The sequence below is a fragment of the Electrophorus electricus genome, chromosome 15 (assembly GCF_041902795.1).
Source record: "Electrophorus electricus isolate QZ-2024a chromosome 15, ASM4190279v1, whole genome shotgun sequence".
Lineage (NCBI taxonomy): Eukaryota > Metazoa > Chordata > Actinopteri > Gymnotiformes > Gymnotidae > Electrophorus > Electrophorus electricus.
The window spans coordinates 10,376,660-10,396,417 of NC_137511.1; the positions used below are offsets into that span (position 1 = coordinate 10,376,660).

The 19,758-nt window shown below is 41.2% G+C and overlaps 1 protein-coding gene across 14 annotated transcripts; it reads right to left on the minus strand.

The window, feature by feature from the left end:
• Positions 1-985: 985 nt before the first annotated feature.
• Positions 986-19,063, minus strand: exoc7 (exocyst complex component 7). 14 transcript variants are annotated; one of them, XM_081697506.1, is made up of 22 exons: positions 18,866-19,063; positions 18,354-18,419; positions 16,774-16,958; positions 16,566-16,671; positions 15,983-16,199; positions 15,354-15,521; positions 15,041-15,052; positions 13,086-13,175; positions 12,552-12,623; positions 11,618-11,763; positions 11,269-11,421; positions 10,736-10,834; positions 10,384-10,446; positions 10,155-10,221; positions 7,803-7,841; positions 5,885-5,950; positions 5,373-5,493; positions 4,549-4,644; positions 4,280-4,343; positions 3,798-3,839; positions 3,394-3,527; positions 986-3,299 (listed from the first exon to the last, which is right to left on the minus strand). In XM_081697506.1, exons 1-22 carry the CDS (start codon positions 18,923-18,925, stop codon positions 3,197-3,199), a joined length of 2,169 nt encoding a protein of 722 aa, XP_081553632.1. In that variant the 5' UTR covers positions 18,926-19,063; the 3' UTR covers positions 986-3,196. The 14 variants fall into 14 exon arrangements, with proteins under 14 accessions (XP_081553632.1, XP_081553633.1, XP_081553636.1 ...); XM_081697507.1 differs by lacking the exon at positions 15,041-15,052; XM_081697510.1 differs by lacking the exon at positions 13,086-13,175.
• Positions 19,064-19,758: the final 695 nt, after the last annotated feature.

A 19,758-nucleotide genomic window follows, 5' to 3' on the forward strand; every position in this document is an offset into this window, starting at 1 on the left:
CTGTTGGGCAGTCTCTCCAAGATCAGGATGGTAGTCTTTTCTTTATTCACACTCCCTCTAAAGACAACCCAGCCTTAACAACAGGCCTAGGATCATCTCTGAGCCGAACTCACCTGAGCCTGGATCTCTGAGGAAAGGCAGCACAGGGCTGGAGAGGGCTTATGGACATAGAAAAGGTCATGGTGAATATACTTTTATTTTTCACACACACACACACACACACACACACACACACACACACACACACACACACACACACACACACACACACACACACACACACACACACACAAAAGAACAAAGAAAATGTTCATATAGTGCAGAGAGATACCTATTTGATGTATTTATATGTATATTTGATCCTTACCAGGTTCTCTGTGGCAGTATGGAATGTTGTATGGACCATTTAGGATCAGTGAAAAGGTCAATTTCAAACAGAATAACCAACACAACACCCACTGACCAGACCTCCTTGTCCAAAACTGCACTGCTTTCTGTGTGAGCAGTGTGTGAGTAGTATGTGATAAGTGCGTGTGTATGTTTGTGCAGTGTGCTTTAGCATCTTGTGATGTTTATGTGTGCGTAAGCAGTATCATTGACACCTACTCTGCAAAAGCCAGTGGACAATGTGCTGTGTGTGTGTGTTAGATTTGCCTGCAGTCGTTGTGTTGTCGCAGACCTAGAGTCCTACTCTGTACTCAAAATACATGCTTGTTTATTGAATCCCAATACAGATATTTCCACAAGCTCCAGGTCTATGACACAGTGCCTCTCTAGTGCTGGCTGTTCCCAACATAACAGACCCCTGAGTCATCTACAGTTGTACCCATCTCACAAGACAGAAGCATAACGGGTGCTTTCCGACAGAAACCGATCTACCCAGACACAATGGGACCACACACAAAGTTCAAAAGGAAACCTGCATCTCATTTAAAAAGCAAAAACAAATCTTAAAAAGCATGTCTGCACAATGGTACCACAATAATGCTTTCTAATACATTTATTTAAAACAAATTATGGAAATGCAAAATCACAGATATAGAGCACCACCACATAGAACAAAGTAGAATCACACAACCACAACTATATACAAACACATGGAATCATACACACTGACAAGCAAATAATCATAGCTATATATAACCTCAAGAAGCAAAGAGGCTAGGTTGAATTTTAGTGTAATTTAACATATGCATTAGAACAGCTTGAGCAGGGCTCTAATAGGATTCTGATCACCACTGTACAGTGTGTGGATGTCACCAGCAGCAGGGACACACAGATTAACACCAACATGTTACTGTACCTGTAAAATCTCAACCTGTAGCAGGAAGACACTCTCTCTTATCCTAATCATTACTCCTGAATTACAACTAAATTAATGCATTTGTTCTCATTCTTTTCATTTTAAAGCCAATATAAAGAAACTTGAGTTGGCATTTGACTCCAAAAATTGTATTTTGCTTTTCTCAGCATAAACATTCTCCTAAATAGAGCCAAACAGAGGTAATTTTAAGATGAAAGTTCTTACATGTTATCTTAAGGGATCATCTTACCTCTCCATCAGATCAGAGTGAGCACCAGTCCAGCCTTTGTGAATGCGAGAGTGTTGTTTTTTCTGCTTCCCTCCACTGGACTAAACACTTATTTACTGCAGTGTGTGTCCTGATTGGTGGAGGGGTGAGAAAGATATGTGGTCTGCCAACTTTTTCTCTCAACCCAAAACCAGACCAGAGATTCAGTTTTTCCCTGGTACTCAACATCACTGAACAACCCATACGAACAGGGTGGACGAACAGGGTTATTACAGTATTTCCCTATAGGCTCTGATATTTTTGTTTGCTTTTAAAAATGTTCCAAGGGTCCTGTGGTAAAATGGTCTTACTGGAGATAGGGGGTCTAGGGGCTGTGACCTCCAAGATAAAGGAGTGGCTCAAATGGATCCCAGGAATGACATCAATCTCAGTTCAGACATGCACAATCCTAGGAACAGCCAACGGAAGGCCAAAATGTAAGCCAAAACCATCCATGCTAGCTGACCACTTTTACTACTTGTAGTTTAAAAGTAAAATGAACATTAAACCACCTGCCTTACATTGCGTAGATTCCCCTCATGGTACTAAAACAGCTCTGACCTATCAAAATATAGACTCCACAAGATCTCCGAAGGTGTACTGAAGTATCTGCTATCTGCTTGATCGAAATGAGATCTGGGGAATTAGTCAACACCATGGACTCTGTCATGTTCCTCAAACCATTGCTGAACAATTTTTGTAGTAAGCAGGGCATATTATCCTGCTGAAAGAGACCACTGCCATTAGGTGATAATGTTGCCATGAAGAGACATACTTGGTCCGTAACAATGTTTAAATAGGTGGCACAGGTCATCCTCATGAATGCCAGGATTCTAGGTTTTCATCCCATAGCACATCTCTTCCCCTTTTAAGTGACCAGACCATCTTCTTCCATTGCACCATGGTCCAGTTCTGATGGTCATGTGCTTTCAGTGGTAGTCAGGGGTCAACATGGGCACTGATAATCTGCAGCTATGCACTATGTGGGATCAGCCAGATGGGCCAGCCTTCAATCCCCACACACAATGATTCTTTCTTGGACCACTTCTGGTAAGTACTAACTACGATATATGGAGAACTCCCCACAAGACCTGCTGTTTTAGATATGCTCAGACTGAATCATCTAGCCATCAGAGTGTCCTACCTCTTGATATGCACCACTGTAACAAGATGTTTTTCACTTTACCTGTCAGTGGTTTTAATGGCTTGGCTGGTTAGTTGGTGTATAAATAAAAGCCAGATTAGTGATCAATCGAGTGCTTCTGAAGAGCCTAGGAATTATTCAACTGCCTTTTCAAGAAGTCTATTTCAGAAGACAGCAAGAGACAGTGTTGCACAGATGAATAGTGAAAGTTCATTCTACAATAGAAGAGTGTTCAGGTGGGTCTCTGCTTTCTCTTGAGGGCTGGAGGTTTAAGACGAGATGAACTTGAGACATGAAGTTATGAGATCATTAGTAATCATTGCAAAAAGAAGCGCCATGGTTCTTTTTATTATTATACTCTAAACTTTAAATCCATATTAGAGGTATTTACAAATTATTTTATACAAAACGGGAGTTTGGGGCAGGAAGCAGAAATTCAGATTGGACACAGCAACATGTCTGCGTGTGTTGTGGGCGTGGTTCAGGCAGAGGTGTCAAACAGCTTCTCAATCATCTCCTCTACTTGCTCAGGTGTGTATTTGTGGTACTTTTCTGGATTCTTGGTGAATGCAATGTTTGCATACCTGTGAGAAACATCGCATATATATCCAAACTTAATAATTAATACCATCTTCCTACATGATCCTTAATATACGATATGTGTGTGTGTTGCCTCACCGCTGGAGAAAGGCTCTGTATGCCTCCGACACCAGTCTTTTCTGAGCATGTCTGATGGTGTCCCTCTGCTCCTTATCAGGAATGGCCCAAACCTTCTGGATCTTACAGAGCTCCTCCAGCCCATCATTAAAGCCCTGCAAGAAGCCCCTCATCACGACACATTCTCAGCCACAGTAAGAGGAAGTTACACTACCTTTCTGATCACACACATTCACACTATGACAAGGGACATACAAACACTAAGGGGTAAGGGGAGGCCCAAATACACCCCCCCCCACACACACACACCTCAAAGTGATGCCTAAAACATATTTGTGGTTACACACTGCTATAATGTTGCTCTGTAGGCTTCTGACAACACATACATGCTCAAAAGAAAAGGATTTTACTGGGATTTGACTTACCTTGAATTTGTCTTTGATCAATTGCCTTTCCTTGTCTTTAAGCTGGAAATCAATGTAACATTGTAAAAATAATCTTGTTTTACATTTAAGACATAACCTGCCAATAAATAACTCCTAAAGCCAGTTTTTACAGCCAAGTTGTTTACATGACACACACACACACACACACACACACACACACACACACACACACACAATTTTAGATGCTTACATTTCCTAACAGTTATTCTATACAATTCTTAACAGTCAAGACCAAACCAGAGTTTTATTATCTGTCAATGAAACAATGTGTGTCATTCAGAATTAAATAAACTAAATAAAACATTTTAGAGAGAAGAAAAACCTTCATTCGGTGTGATAGGAAATTCAGGGGTAAAGCTGTTACTGGGATGTCTGTGACTGTGTGTGTGTGTGCACACATGCGTGTGTTTATGTGAGCGCCTGTAGAGGAAGAATTTGAGAGTCCGAGTGTGTATTTCCACCTTAGTTCCAGGCTGAAATGCCGGCATGTTCCGCTCAGTCAGGTGGTCTGTTACCTTCAGCCAGCTGTAGACACACCAGGGTCAAAGGTCACAAGACATAACTCTCAATAATTTATTAATTTTACTGCTGTTCTTTTCAGACTCAGGTTTCTGAGTAAACATTTCACTTGGGGTGATGTCTGACTAATCTGGGAAGGACATGGACTATGGGAAGACTGGGTGAAGTACAGGTGCTGCTGTTATAGTGCAGTACAAAATGCAGGTGTTACCTGCGCTGATATGTCTGAATCTGCTGTTCAATCAGTTCTCTGTAGGAACTCTCGGCTTTCTTCTGAGTGACAGCAACCAACTGGATCAACTCGAATCTGAACAGGACATTGAAATGGTCACACACTGTGCGTGCGTGTGCGTGATCAGCCTGACACACACACTCACACACACACACGCACGCACGCACACTCCCCCTACACAACTACAATACTCTTAACAGTTCAGTTCAGAAAGACTAACAGAGTTGGCTCCTAATCAGTCTTTAATATCATCAAGTAATGGCTTGCTAATTATTCCAAAAGCTAAGCACAGGAAAAGTAGAGAAGAAGCCCTTTTATTTAATGCTCCAGAGCTAGGAGCTCATGGTCCAAAAATATCTGTCAGAGACCTTCTGTTACTAGTCTACAAATGCAGATAAAAGAACATTTCTTTCCCATTTCAGTACCAGTTATTGATGGTGTAGTTTTTATTGTTTGTTTTTGCATGTCTTTATATTTTTTCCTTTATCACTGATTTATCTGTTAATTCTACTAAATGCTGAATTGCTTATTATCATTTTATATTTTGCATTTCTTATTTATTTGCACATTTACTGGAAGGTAGTTCTAGCTGTATTTAATTTGCTTATTTGAGTTTGCTTGCCATGCACAGGGTCTTTGGAAACACATATAAACAGGGTAAACATGTAAAACCACTGGTTGCTAATTCACAATTTTTCTAATTACATTTACCATTTTACCATTTCATTACAACTACTGTGTACTGGTGTGAGACTGGTGTGCTCTTAATTGTAAAGTGCAATTGGTCAGTACTAAGAACTTACTTTTCCAGAGACTTAAGGATGTAGTTGTAGTTGTTATGAAGGAAGATGGCACTTAAGGCCTGATCCTCATATACTTTCGATTTGCTCAGCAAATTTAACTGAAGATTTCCCAGGACTTTACCTATAACAAGAAAGCAAACCAATCCCCCAAAGATGTTACACGGCGAAGACCATTCTATGTCTTAAGTTTGAGGTACTGCAGGTGTATTTGTGAGGTACTGGTAAGTGTGCCTCTATTTGCATGTGTGTTGGGTTTGGATGTGTGAGTGTGAGGCATGGCAGTGTTTTTCCAGCATGTAGCAGTGTTTTTCCTTGGCACTCTGTTCCTTTTGCCAGTACCTAACAGATGTACTGGGACCAGGCTTAGAGCAACGATGTCTGGTTGGTTCTGAAGATTGGGTTGGGTCCAAGGTATATTGAGTAGCAAGTGTGTATTTATAACTGGCAGTGCAATGTTGTGGAGTGCTGTTTTAAATGGCAAATCAATTTAAAACAGTGCATGCGTCTCTTACAGATGTAGGTGCTAAGGAGTCTACGGCTGAACTCAGAACTGTAGCTGCTGGCTGATGAGCTCGTCTCTGGAAAGAAAATGAATGAATCAGCCACACACACGCGCACACACCCACCTCTCTCCAACCCTCTTTTGTACCAGACGTTCCTTTAGCACACACCAAAGATGAGAGGCCAGGATCTGGGCATACAGGGCCATGTCGTCTACAGCTATTGGTTTCAACGCTGCCCCTGAGCTTACATTTTCACTAAATGGCTCACTAACCTTTTCTGGAGGCGGATGGTCATTTGATTATGTGATACAGGTGTACTGAACTTTTACCACCACCAAGAGGCTTTTTTGGGCTTTTCTTTTGCCTATGTACTGCCAAGCCACAGAATCTGCTATTAATTTAATATATCCATACTGCAAAATAAAGAGTCCCTTTAAAATCACATAGGCTTCTCGGTAATGCTGCCAAAATGTTTGTTAGATTAGCACAGAATATAATGCTGGCGTTTCTTAAAACGAAATGTGCATTTTTACTGTAGAAGCACACCAAAATCATGCCAGACCTTTTTTATGATGGATGAGGCTGTATTTACTGATTTACTAATTTTATAAAACAAGCATGAAGACTAGTATGGATATCCAATTGAGGTTAAGCTTTACCACTATGAAACCTTTTAGTTTTTCAAATAGCCAAGCTATTAGTGCTCACAAACATATCCACCATCCATCTATGATATGCAATTTATTCTGGAAGGAAGTGATTGAATTGCCAGCAAGTGTCACTACTTTTCTTGTCCTACCTTTTAGGGAAGGAATTTTAAATGGGTACAGATTTCCTCCACAAGTAACGCCAAGATCTAATGATTTATGATGGTGCAAACAACCTTAAATGAAACATGAATGAGCAGTTCCCAGCATGTAAACAAGTGAAAACAAATCAGCAAGGGAATGTTGGCAGTTTGAAGCTTCAAAATAAGAGTACATAATTGTTAAAAAGAGAGTGATTTTGCAGAGAGCTGTAATGCTACGCTAGGTTTGTGAAGGACTTGTTTGCATATATAACTGTGCATGAGTAGTATTGCTAAGTGCTGGGGTGTTTGTATGATTATTACTCAGTATTCCTCAGTATGTAGCCTTGTGAGAGTGGTTATTTTAGAAAACTGCAGCCTCAACCACTAAATATATTTTCTGGGGTACCATTACAGTGGAAAATGCACATTTGCGTCATCAATGTTTTTGAGCTGTACAGTACAGACAATATAACTCACTCATTACAAACGAAATAGGCCAACGTTCCCACTGGGGTGTGTGCAGCGATGCAGGCTCTCCACTGTACTCCAAAGCAGCATTCACATTACAAAGGCAAGAGTGCAACAGTGTGCCTGAGCCGCTGCTGCTAGTGAACAGATGAACTGACGAGAGGCACTGCATTGTGCAGCCATCTGCACTTAAAGTTCAAAAGTCAAGTTCAATTTTAACTACTTCAGTTGATGGCCTTTCTATGGGTACATGCAATTAATTTTACAGGGAGAGTCCCCCAGTCTGCTGTTGGTGTGGGAGAAACCTGCTGCGTGTGTGTCAGATTCTGGAGCTGTACAGTACGTGCCTGGCTTAGATGTGCATAATGTGGTTGCTGTTGCAGAGCAACTAACTGAGAGCCAGCTGTTCCAGTTTGCATAAGTGTGACCAGTGCCAGGGTCACCTTCTGCCCACTACCAGGTTCTGCCCAAGACTGCCCATTTCTGCTATTACTAAAATATGACTGGCAGACCTGACTGATTTCCTGGTGAAGTCTCTCTGAAAGAACATATTTTAGAGACTTCATTTTGAGACTACAAAACACATCCAGCCATTAGACATGAGACAAAAACTGAATAACCAGTTTAAAAGAGACAGAAACCACAGAGCAGCCCTGTTCATATGCTTACCTCGGGGGTCTAAAGGAATATTGTAAGTGTCCCCGAGTACTATAGAACAGAGGCAAAGCAGAAAAGAGAAAGAAAGAGAAAAAGAGAGAAAGAAGCAAAGAGCAAGAGGTTAGAAAGGTCGTTAGTGCAGACCAAGCATAACCAGTCACAGCTCGGCAGCGCAAGAGCGGAGGATTATGGGATGGAAATACAGAGCAATGCGAAAGCAGGTGCTTTAGGATGAGTGGGAGGGGCCACATAATGCCTAGGTGCAGAGGTGTGTTAACAGATCTTTTCAAGGCCCACAGCACTGCAAGTCAGCAAGACTTGTAATGAGCTAAGGAGTTGAATTAGGTTTAGTAACTTAGGGAAACCACTGAACCTGCAGTGCTAGGGCCTCCAGGATCGGAGCCGGACATCCTCACCCTACAGGCAGAGAGGCTGGTATCAGGGCGTAGTAGATGAGGTGAAGAGGTTAATGCTGGGTAAAAGGCTCTATATCTCCATAGCCAGACTGCTCCATTTACAGAAACCAACCCAAACCCTTAAGGAAGAGCATCTTTAAAGCAGTTTGGTCATGTAATCTAGTTTATCCATAATTTCACATTCACTGACAAGAAACATTTTTTTATGCTTAAATAGGCTTCCTAGCAATAGATACCTCCATTCTTATTTGGCTTTAACTGACAAAGTGAATAATAAAGTGGCACCAAAGTAAAACTCAAGTAAAGATCCAGTGAGGTCGTGCCAACTCTTGCTACTTGTCATTGTCTTAATCAAGCTGCATTCAAGCCTAAGGCAATATCACTACTCAAATCACTGAAGCTTTAGAGGGATACAAGCTGACTGGTAGAAAAGCAAAGATTAGCTGTTCCTCTTTACTGGTAGCAGGCAAAGAAACAAGAATAGTTGCTAAGAGGCAGCCAGCTGCGTTGAGGGAACTTCAACTAAACATCTCCTTAGCTTTATAACCACGACAAGAATACATCAAAAGTCAAACACCATATCAGATTAAAAATAAAAATAAATATACACTTAAAGCTTTATCCCTACATTACCTCAATAACCCACATTAACCGGGCTTTAAAAAAAAAACAAAAAACAAAAACAATAACAACTCACCTCTAATTTAATGATGGTAAATAACCATTTACTAAAATGAGGCGTTCAGTGCTGTTAATCTTAGACATGTAAAAATAAAACTAATAAAACCAAAAAAACTGTAAAAGCCTTCCTTCATCTTTAATGCTGCAGTGACAGTCTCTTTAGCCACATCCACAACAAGAAGAAAACACTCAAGCAGCACCTTTATTTGTTTCTGTTATGCCTATAGCAATCCTAAGAAAGAGGTGACCTGTGCTATTGTACATTTTTACTGCTGTCCCTGTTTATTGCTAGGTTCATATGAAAGACATTTCGATGTCTTTTAGGACAGCTTGCTAAAGTGTATTGTAGTGTACTGTAATGGGATGGCATTTACTCCAAGACTAGGATCAAGGAATTAAAACAGATTTCCTCACAAGGTGTTTGACCTACAGCAAAAAGAAAATGCAGAATGACAGACAAATAGCTGAAACATGAAGCTGCTTGCAGTGACTTAACAACTAAATGGTTTTTGTTTTCCTTATAATTCTGATTTGGGACCTGATTGCATTTCCTACTTAAATGTACAGTTTGGCATTAATGAGGCAGAGCTGGTCATGAACCAGCACTCTAAGGCTGGAGCAAGGAGGAGGAACCCAGAACTGAACCACAGGTGGTGAAAAGAACAGCGCAGGAGACGCAGACACGGAGGAGACAGACAAAAGAGCATTCACTCAGGACAGGGGAGTGGAGACCAGAGGACAGCATGTGCCAAAACAAACAGATGTAGGAAATGAAGAATCCCGAAGAATAGTCTATATCTACAACTGAATGGCTTTTGCCCACAGAGTCAATATTAATGTTAGGATGAGAATCTTATGAAACCAGACGTTTGACACATGACATTCGTAGCAAACTGCATGCGTAAGTGCTGTACGTTCTCATCTACATGAGGGCACTTTTCGTAGGAGTTTAACACTAAAAGCCTGGTTTACGGTCACTGACATTTAGTCTACATTTAAACTGTGGGATAAAACACTCAAAGCAGACTGACTTAGAAGTCTTAATTTGAACAGATTTTAGTTTTTTTGATTAGTGTGTGACTGAAAATAACTGCATAAATAAGATAAATAAGGTTCAAAGACTTTGTGAAACATCAGTGACTGCAACATAGATGCACTAACAAGTCCTGCTGTTTTGGGTAGGCTATTAAATCAGTATGGGTTTAATCTGATCTTTTCCTTGAAGTGTGAGCATTTGGTGTGAAGGATTCAGGTCTGGGTGTTTTACCCTGAGATGCCAGCATCGCTCCTGCGGTCTCCTGGAAATCTAAAAGCTGCTGCAGGAACAAGATGGCCTACAGAAAGAACGAACCAATGAAAGAACAAATGGAAGAGACAGAGTGAATTACACGACTGTAAGAGAATTTCAAATCATTTGTGAAGTCAAAAGGTTTGACCTATAATATAGTAACAAAAGAATCAAAACAGGAATGAAAGGCAGTAATGAAAGCGCTTACATTGCTGGTAAGCTCATGGACCGTGCCATCTTTAGGCATGTTGTACTCCTTATCTGGATCATTCTGTAGAAGAGCCACTGCCAGTTAAAACCAGAATTCTAGAGCACTGCCACCTTACAGTATGGTTTTTAATTCTACATTTACTCATCTCACTGCTGTATTCTGCACTCAAAAAAATACACCCCAATACATTTCTGCCGCATGTGTGTATATATGGGTGATTCCTTGGATGTGCAAACATACCTGGTGAAAGACGCCTTACTGTGATTATATTTCACAACTTATTCTCCTCTACTTATTCTCTTGCACTGATTCTATTTATTCTCTCCCTGTCATTTGATGTGGGCCAAACCTTTATGCTGTCCGCAAACTCCTCCAGTGCTTTGGCTCCTGTCGTCTCCATAGAGGTGATCAAACCTGGCAGTTTGTTTTTAGTGCTGGCAGCTGTGCCCTACACAAAACATGGTATCATGTCATCTCACGGCATCAACAAGTGTGGGATGTGACATCATTCCACATAGTAGAGCAGTAAACACTGAATCCACAATGCCAGTCCCAGCACCACCCCTTTCACCTATATATAGTAGGGACAACATTTTCTGACTGCATAAGAGTAAGGAGAGATATGAAATATTGGAGGGGGGGGCGGTACATGGACATATGAAATATGGGAAATATATGAGGGATATGATATATGGGGGTATATGGGGATCATACATGATATATGAGGGTAATATATATGGCATAAAGGGGATATATGATATATATGATAATAGAGGAATAAACTGGGATATAAGATATGTGGGACAGCTGCGACAGGCGACTCAGTGGTCTGGAGGTCTGAGGAAGGTCTGCTCTCCTGGTTCTCTTTCCCCTTTCTCTCACCTGCAGTGTGGAGTCAAAGTCGGGTTTGGTTTGCTTGAGATGCCGGAGAATGGGGAAGATGGTGAGGACAGCGGAGTAGTCATGTCTCATGATGGCCTTGCGTGCTGATGTGACAATGTTGTCCCCATCCAGCATCAGATTATCCAAGGCTTCCTGCAGATATAGAAAATTACACAAACAGAAATAATGTAGTAATGCAAACACACAATAATACACTCCAACACAATGTAGTAATTTACTCATGCATGAACACAAACACACAAAGTAGGTAAGTAATACACACAAATATCCTCCTATGCACACGCACACATGCGTGCACACAGAGCTAGGTGGGGTGTCTGATGCAGACCTGAATGAGGGAGTCGAAGGTCTTTTTCTGATGGTGTTCTGGAATGATCTCGGTCAGTAGAGTATACTCGCTCTGTGCCAGCTTGACAAAGGAGCTGATGCAATGAATATACGAGTCGATCTCAACATCCATATTATCATCCTTCCCTGAGACAGACACACACGCAAAGCTATCAAAGGGACAAACTGATGCCATATGATCACTACTGCATGGAGGAAGTATATTTGTATCATATTTAAGGCAATTCCAGCAGTGGGAATCAGGGAATGTGTGTTCAGATTACAGTGTTATTGCTTAAGACAGATTACTCAGTAGGCTACAATAAGAATACACATCCTCAGTGCGAAAGTATTTTGGTCCAATAAGTTGCGGACTGCATCAGCAGAGGTTTTCTGTGTGAACCTGCCGTGGTACGACAGCTTCTCATTTTCCCCCACACTGATAATACATTTAAGGCCTATGGAGAATTCTTTTACTCTCTTGTTTACACACCACAGATATTCTTCTGGGATTTCTTTACCTGAAGAAGAAACTATGGACAGATAATTGTCAAGCTTTATGATGTGAAAAAATGAATATTTATTCAGTTCACTTTCTTATGTTACCTGAAAAAACAAAACAAAACAGGTGAGCATTCACTACTGAAACATTGCGACCAGACTGTAAATCCAGGACTGTGAGATATGTCCTCTGCAGAGTACAAAAGTAAATTCCACTGTGCACTGTGAGACCATTTATCAACTCTGTGCTGATATTGGTTTGGATCCAGCATAGAGGGAATTGGGTGTGGGTGTGAGAGAAAGAGTGAGAGAGACAAGACAATGGTGTAGGCCTTTATGGTCCTTGTACAAAAAATTAAAAGGACCAATAAGGGGATAAGGAGGGCGGAGTCCACTGAGGCAGAGTTGGTACTGGGCAGGGCTTAAAAACTCACCTGAAGAGGGCCCGTGCTTGTCACTCAGTGCTTCCGTCAGGTGTTTAACCCCACGCGTCTCATGATCAAAACCTAATTGGTTAGGGGTAAAGTCACATGACCTGTGACACCACTAATGTTGAAGAAGCAGGCCCCGCCCACCAAGCCCTCAACCAGGGAAGCACAGCACATATATCCACCGAACGGAACAGCAGTGTGTGTGTGTGTTTGGATGTATGTGCAGGATGTTAGTGATGTGGTGTCTTGAGTTAGAGAACCCAGCAATCAGAGACTTACAAAAGAGGGACATCACAACAGCCTTCCTGTGAATATAAACTAGAGGGAGAATACAGAGCTGGCTCCTAACACTGCTGTTCTCCTGAGAGGACTCTCACACCTTCTTTAGCATATAGTCAGCTTTGCACACAAAAGCCATTGTGACTTGTAAGTCTCTGATTGTCATGACTGTTGTTTTTCCAAAACACACAAAACAAAAACAACAGTTAAAAACACAGGGAGAGGAAGAGAGAGTGAAACACCGAAAAAGGAGATTACCTTCTAGAGGAGTGAGGTTAGAGGCCTTTTTCCCATCCAGGCCATGCTGAGAGTACTGTTTCAGCAGATTCTGAGCCTTACGGATTGTCCCTGCACCCCACAGAGCAGCAGCAGAGAGAGAGAGGGAGGGAAGGGGTGGAAGAGAGAGAGAGAGAGGAGGAAAAATAGAAGGGAGATGAAAGAGAGGAACATGCAGAGGAAGAGAGCGGCCTAGAGAATGGTTTCCCCCAAAAACCGGCCAACCACAAAAAGCAAAGAGTGAGAGGACCCTATTACCACTGCTCCCACTATTACACACAGAACCCCTGTTTGCCAAGTGCACATGTGCACACACCCACGCGCGGACACACAACCACTTGCACTCAGTCACACATATACCCATGCGCGCGCGCACACACGCACGCACACACACACACACACACACACACACACACCAACAACAGGTATAACGCATTGTACACACAGGGTGGAGAGAGAATGCACTGGTTAATTTATCACAGCAAAGGGTCATTCCACAGCATGACTCATTCATTTACAGGGCATCACATGCTGGCACTGTCATTATTAACAAATCCTCAGTCACATCTCAATTAGGTACAAAATGAAAAAAAAAACACATGCAAATTAGAACAAAATGATGCTCAGAAATGACTGAAGCACACAGACAGACAGCTGGCTAAGCTGCTGACGAAGTCCGAGAGTGAGTTCCACTGGTGTCATACACTAAAGCAGAGTTTCTCAGCGCTAGTCCTGGAAGTCTTATTCCACTGCAGAGGTTCACATTTTTCCTGCTTTAACACTCATAGCCTTACTGTCATATCATGAAGCACTTCAAAGCTGTCTGTTGTGTTAGAGGAAGGCAAACAGAAGGGCCTTAGGACTAGAGAACACTAAGAAACACTGCTGTAAAGTATATATTCAGACCCTCTTGGTTTCCTGCTCCAGACACAGGTGTGAGGAAACCAGGTACAAATGAGTAGACTGATTGCTGCAAGTGTGGTTTGACCTTGCACATTCAGCAAATTGTCTTATGAAGACAATGCATTTTCAACATTATGGGACAGTAGTGGAAGCCACAGAAGTCACTAGGAGAATCTAGAACGAAGGAAATCTCTGCAGGAGGAAATCCATCGCTACCACCTGAGACACAGCAGCAGGCATGCCCCACATACTTGCACACACATGCACGCGCACACACACACACACACACACCCTTACGCACACGCATGCACAAACAACACACCTGTGTGCATACACATGCATACATGCCCACCCACAATGCACAACTTCAAAGCAGCAGTAACTTTGCAGATCCATTCATAAGCATGCGTGAATGAAACTAAGGAGCTAAATTAATAAGGGGAAAAAACTCTGACCAAATTAGAAGACACACATTCTGACTACTTCTGTGGTAGGAGTTTATTGATGGAACGCTACTATTAATATTCCCCATTATTATTCTGATGAGGAGTTTGGTTCTTGGCTTCTGGAACTCTACTATTTAGTCTGGTTTTGTTGTAGATTTCTGCTTGCTCAACCTTGGTCCTGAAGAAAAATCCTGCCCTACTAGCTGCTGGTAGAATCCTTAGCACTGCCCCCAATTACAATGGCTACAGAATTGTGTTGAGCTCAGTTGGCAAACCTCGATCATTTGTCTTGATTCTGCAAAAGCATTCTACTGATGAAACCCTGGCTCTGCTATGGAGCTCTGTTGGTAGAACCCTGGTACTGCTGTGAACTTTGTCTATTGGTTCTGCAACAAGTTCTGCTGGAGGTACCATGCCTGAGGATGTAGTTCTATGGATGAAAATCTGTTATGATGATGGACCTCTGCTGGTGGAACCCTGATTCTATGATGGGGTTCTGCTTTTGTAGTGCTAGCTCTCTGTCAGTTGGATTGTGACTTAGATAAAGCAAGCACTGGCTAGAGCACATTAATAAAGCTGACACATTACCTGGGATGTAAACTGCCATTATTTCAAAGAAATGAACGAAAGGCAGAAGAGAAAAGAGAGAGAGAGAAAGAACATTATTCAGAGTTACAGGACACACAGAGCAGTGTGTCCGATTCCACTGGGTCTCTAAGAGAATTTAGAGCAATGAAACCGGTGTTTAGAAAGAAAGACCTGAGTGAAACTCATATGATGCAACACAATGATTGTCAACACTGACCCCAGCATGTCCATACCCTGAACCCAGCACACCTTAAAGTCAGGTACTTAAAACCATGGCTCAGTCCCCTCACACGCAGGATTAAAGGTCACTGACCTGGTCTTTTAGGAGCTTTCTTGGTTGGCGTATCCTTGCGTTTGGTTTGAACAGCAGGAGAATAGGGCAGAACGGAGGAAGCACTGTTCTTACGGAAATGCTCCTTAAGGCCCTTAATGGAGCGATCTAGCTGATTTGAGCGGATCTGGAAATACACGTTCATAAAGTCTGCAGACACACATTCATGCGCACGCACGCACACATGCACGCACAAGAATGCAAATGATTGATTAAGCAGAGCTGGTGATGGGAATCTGAATGTAAAGGGTAAGGTTAGCCTGCAGGGACGAGTTTGAAGCATGGCCTTAATAACAAACATTATTGATGCTTGAATTTATATAATGCACTGATGAGATTCACAGAAGGTAACCATGGATTATTTAATATATGAAATTCCAACTGGAATATCAGGCTAAACTTGTGGTATAAAGCATTTGAGCTTGCACTATTTTTATGTGTTTATTAACTTAAATGTTATCTGACTATTTATGATATCAGTGTACTTGCAAAATTATAATTTGTTTAAATGTGTTTCCCTGAAAATACAATTTAAAGGTTTACTGGAAAAAGATGATGAGGATGTCAAGTCTTTGTGGTTCACATTTGTATTAATGTGTGGGCATGTGTACCCTGGTTGCGTCCATACTCCACTAGCCATGTGGAGATGCAGATAAGGTCCTGCAACACAGCCTCAGGTAGGTGCTCCAGAGTGACCTCCCCCTCAAGCTCCTCGTCTCCACCAATTGCGTCCAGGATGAGAATGGGTGGGACTGGTTTACTGTAACGCGTCAGCAGAGCGCGAAACTCTGCCTCCAGCTGTTCCTTGCCTTTTTCAAAACGTACTTTCTGAAAGTCAGAGCCAGTAAGGGATTACCTTCCTCACCATCACACCCGTGGGTGGTCGTAGTAGTGGGGAACAATGCTCTCTCTTCTAGGGGAGACTGGGGCTCAATCCCCTGTGTAGTATACCAATAACTCCCAACATTGCCTTCACCTTACCTCTATAACATGAATGGAATTTTAAGTCGCTCTGGATAAGAATATATTTACATATGTGGTAGACAATCAATCAATCAATCAATCAATAACACACCCAGCCAGTCTACCCCAAACCCACTGCCAGCACATCACTGCTGCAGACACGGACCTCCTACAGTAACTAGAGGGGAGAGAGGGAAGGGAAGAGGGAACAAAGGACCAGAGCTATCGTACCACTGTGTTTAGCTCTGGGCTGTCTGGATTGTTGTCCTGAAAGTATTCCACAGCTTTCTGTATCTTTGCAATGCAGGCCAGATACTCATCTAGGCGACCACTGGGGCTGCAACAAACACATTAGCACTTCTTAAAATCTGTAGTTGATGCGTGCACTGAAACTGAAGTCTCTGATAACCACAGCGGCTCATTAAGATAACGCACTAACCCCTCCCTGATGATCTTGTCAGTATCCTTGGCAACATGGTAGTAGCTGATGACATGATCCAGGCAGAATAGTGTTTTGTCAACGTTCTCCTGAAGACGCTGCAGGTTTTCTGTCTGTTTGTGCACTGGGATTATGGAGTTTTCCAGCGCCATGAGACGACTTTCAAACGAAGACAGGATAGAGACCTGGCAGACAGCAAAAGCATGTGAATTATCAGGGCTGAATAATATATTGTTTACAATTATCACAATATTGGTCTTTGCAAAACTGATACTGCAAAAATATTAAATAATCAAAACATCTGAGAAATCTGATATTTTTCAGGTGAAAATTTCTGAAATTGTTAGTCAGTGTTCTGTTGAAATTAAGGTTAGTATTAACCATAGCTCATGGCTTATAACAATGAGAGATTAAGGGTTCACCAATATGTTATATTTGTTATGTTGCATGGTATGTCACAAACACCAAAGGCAGCAATGTAATCCCAATAATGTAGTTTTGTCCAGTTCATGATCCTCTAATTATAACATCACTTTAAAGATTTTAAGTTATTTACTAATTAAAAGTGGTAGTGTGGGATGTAACATTTATTTTGTTTTCTCAAAAGATACGGCAACCTTTTAATAAGTAAACAAGAATACATGTTCATAAGATCAAAACTCCATAGCTGTATTTAATATACTGCAATACCTTTTAGAGTAAACTGTAAGCTGAAATTCATACAGTTTCATCACCATTATTGCATTCAGAAAATAGAATCCATCAGCTGAATGCAATTGTATCTGTTTTTAAGTTCTTTAAAGATGAACATAGCTTTTAGATTTGGAAATAAATTTTAAAGTAGTGTTTAGGCACACAATTATGAATATGGCTAGTATAAACCAAACTGACCTGCTTCCTCCAGTTATAGACATCTTAGTGATATGCCTAATACAAGGCTTTTTAAGTGGGTAAAGTATCTAATGGTTGTAAAGGATATGTGTATGAACAATTCAACAGGAGAACACAGGGGATAATACTGTGAATGCAGAAAGTGACAACTACGCCAGCCCTAGAATCAGAGAATTCCAGGTGGCAAATGTGTCGCCTGACCACCAGATGAAAGAGCCAGTTCCCTAGAACAGCAGCCAGACATTTATCCTCCTGAGCAACACAGTGTACTCTCAGTCACACTGCCCTGCCCTTCGGGGGATGATGATCTTTCTCGCATTGCCCTCTCCTAATGGCAGATACATTTTAATAGCCTGTGTAGCTAGCAGCTTTTAATATGTATGACACAAAATAAAACCGGATTTAATAATATGCTTATATGTAATGATATTGCTTTGCATGTAGATTTGAATGTGACTGTAAAAGCTATTGTAGCATATTAGATACAAATACAGAGTAGGTGGTGGATAAAATGACCACCGAGAGAATATGTTTGACTGTTCTTGTGGTTTTTTTCTTACTCACAGCTGCTCTGCCCCGCCCCGCCCCGCCCCACCACACACACACACACACACACACACACACACACACACACACACACACACAGAGAGAGAGAGAGAGAGAGAAAGAAAAAAAGAATCATTACTTACCATTCCTTTAGTAAGCTGATCACTCTTTTCCAAATTCTCACGAATAAACGACAGTGTTTCCTGTTCCTTTCAAAACAAAATGATTAAAGTATATATATATATATATATATATATATATATATATATATATATATATATATATATATATATATATATATATAACGTTGCTGACAGGAAAAAAAGAACCTGCAACGTAGCCTCAAGCCCGTGTGTACATTGAAGCAGAATAGCTACGTTTGTATTGTGAATAGGCTGTTTTCGTTGTTGACCTCATCATACTCTCGGTTTTCGAGTATATGACGAGGCCTGTACACTAAAAAACACACACAAGTACAATGACAGCTTAACTGCGATAATGAATCTTAACGTAATGAAGCAACTACAATTATTACTTCAAGAAAGCTTAGGTCATATATGTGTCTGTAGATATATAATTGGAACGTCAGATCAGTCGCAGGATTTCCCGTGACATTAGGTTACCCTAAGCCTGTGCTTTTTCCAACTAAACCGACCTGTTTCAACTTCTCTTCTATCTCCCGCTTCCTCGCGGACGCATCCTCGATTGGGATCATTCCTAAGGAATTCTGATATGTATAATTTCGATCAATTAAACAGATAATACCAGAACAATCTCCCTAGGGCAGATAGTAGTCTATATAGCTAGCCTTGCATTACCATTACACCGAAAACTATAGCTAGTCAGCTAGTGAAAAAAGCAATGTTAAGCGCCTACCAAAATGGCTGTCCATTACAAAATAAAAGTGTGCCGTTCTACACGGTTGGACACGTACTGGATTCGATATATTTTCAACTGAAGGTAAACCAACTGTTATTGAAAGCATAATCATTATTTCAGCGTCCGTCCGTCCGTCCACCCCCCACCCAAAAAAAAAAAGGCTGATGATTTCAGGAACACTCAACTTTCATCTGGGAAGGGAAATCAAGTAAATCTGAGTATTCTTTAGGAAAGGGTCTGCTATATATTTCCACACAGAACCATAGTAATGAACCATGTTAAAGGTGTACGCACTGTCTGTGAAGATATCAACCCTTTGCAGAGCACATTGTGTGTATGTATATGTGTATTTTCTATGGTAATTATTATCTTGAGATAATATTCTCTGCATAATTTTATTTACCCAGAAGAAATAAAGGGATAATTAACAGCTTGATATAATGAAGTAAGCCTTTTAAATAAAGGTGTTCCCTTGAAAGGTTTTTAGGACTCTGCAACTGAAATGTTTTATAACCCTTAGAAGATAGCTCAGCGTCAGCCTCCCATATATGGTGGCCATATGGTGGTCAACATGATGTTGAAGATGATCTGCCTTCCTATCAAATACATTATTGATATGGCTGAATTGGTGCTCACAATTATTTATCTTTGAGAACTTACTTAGTATGT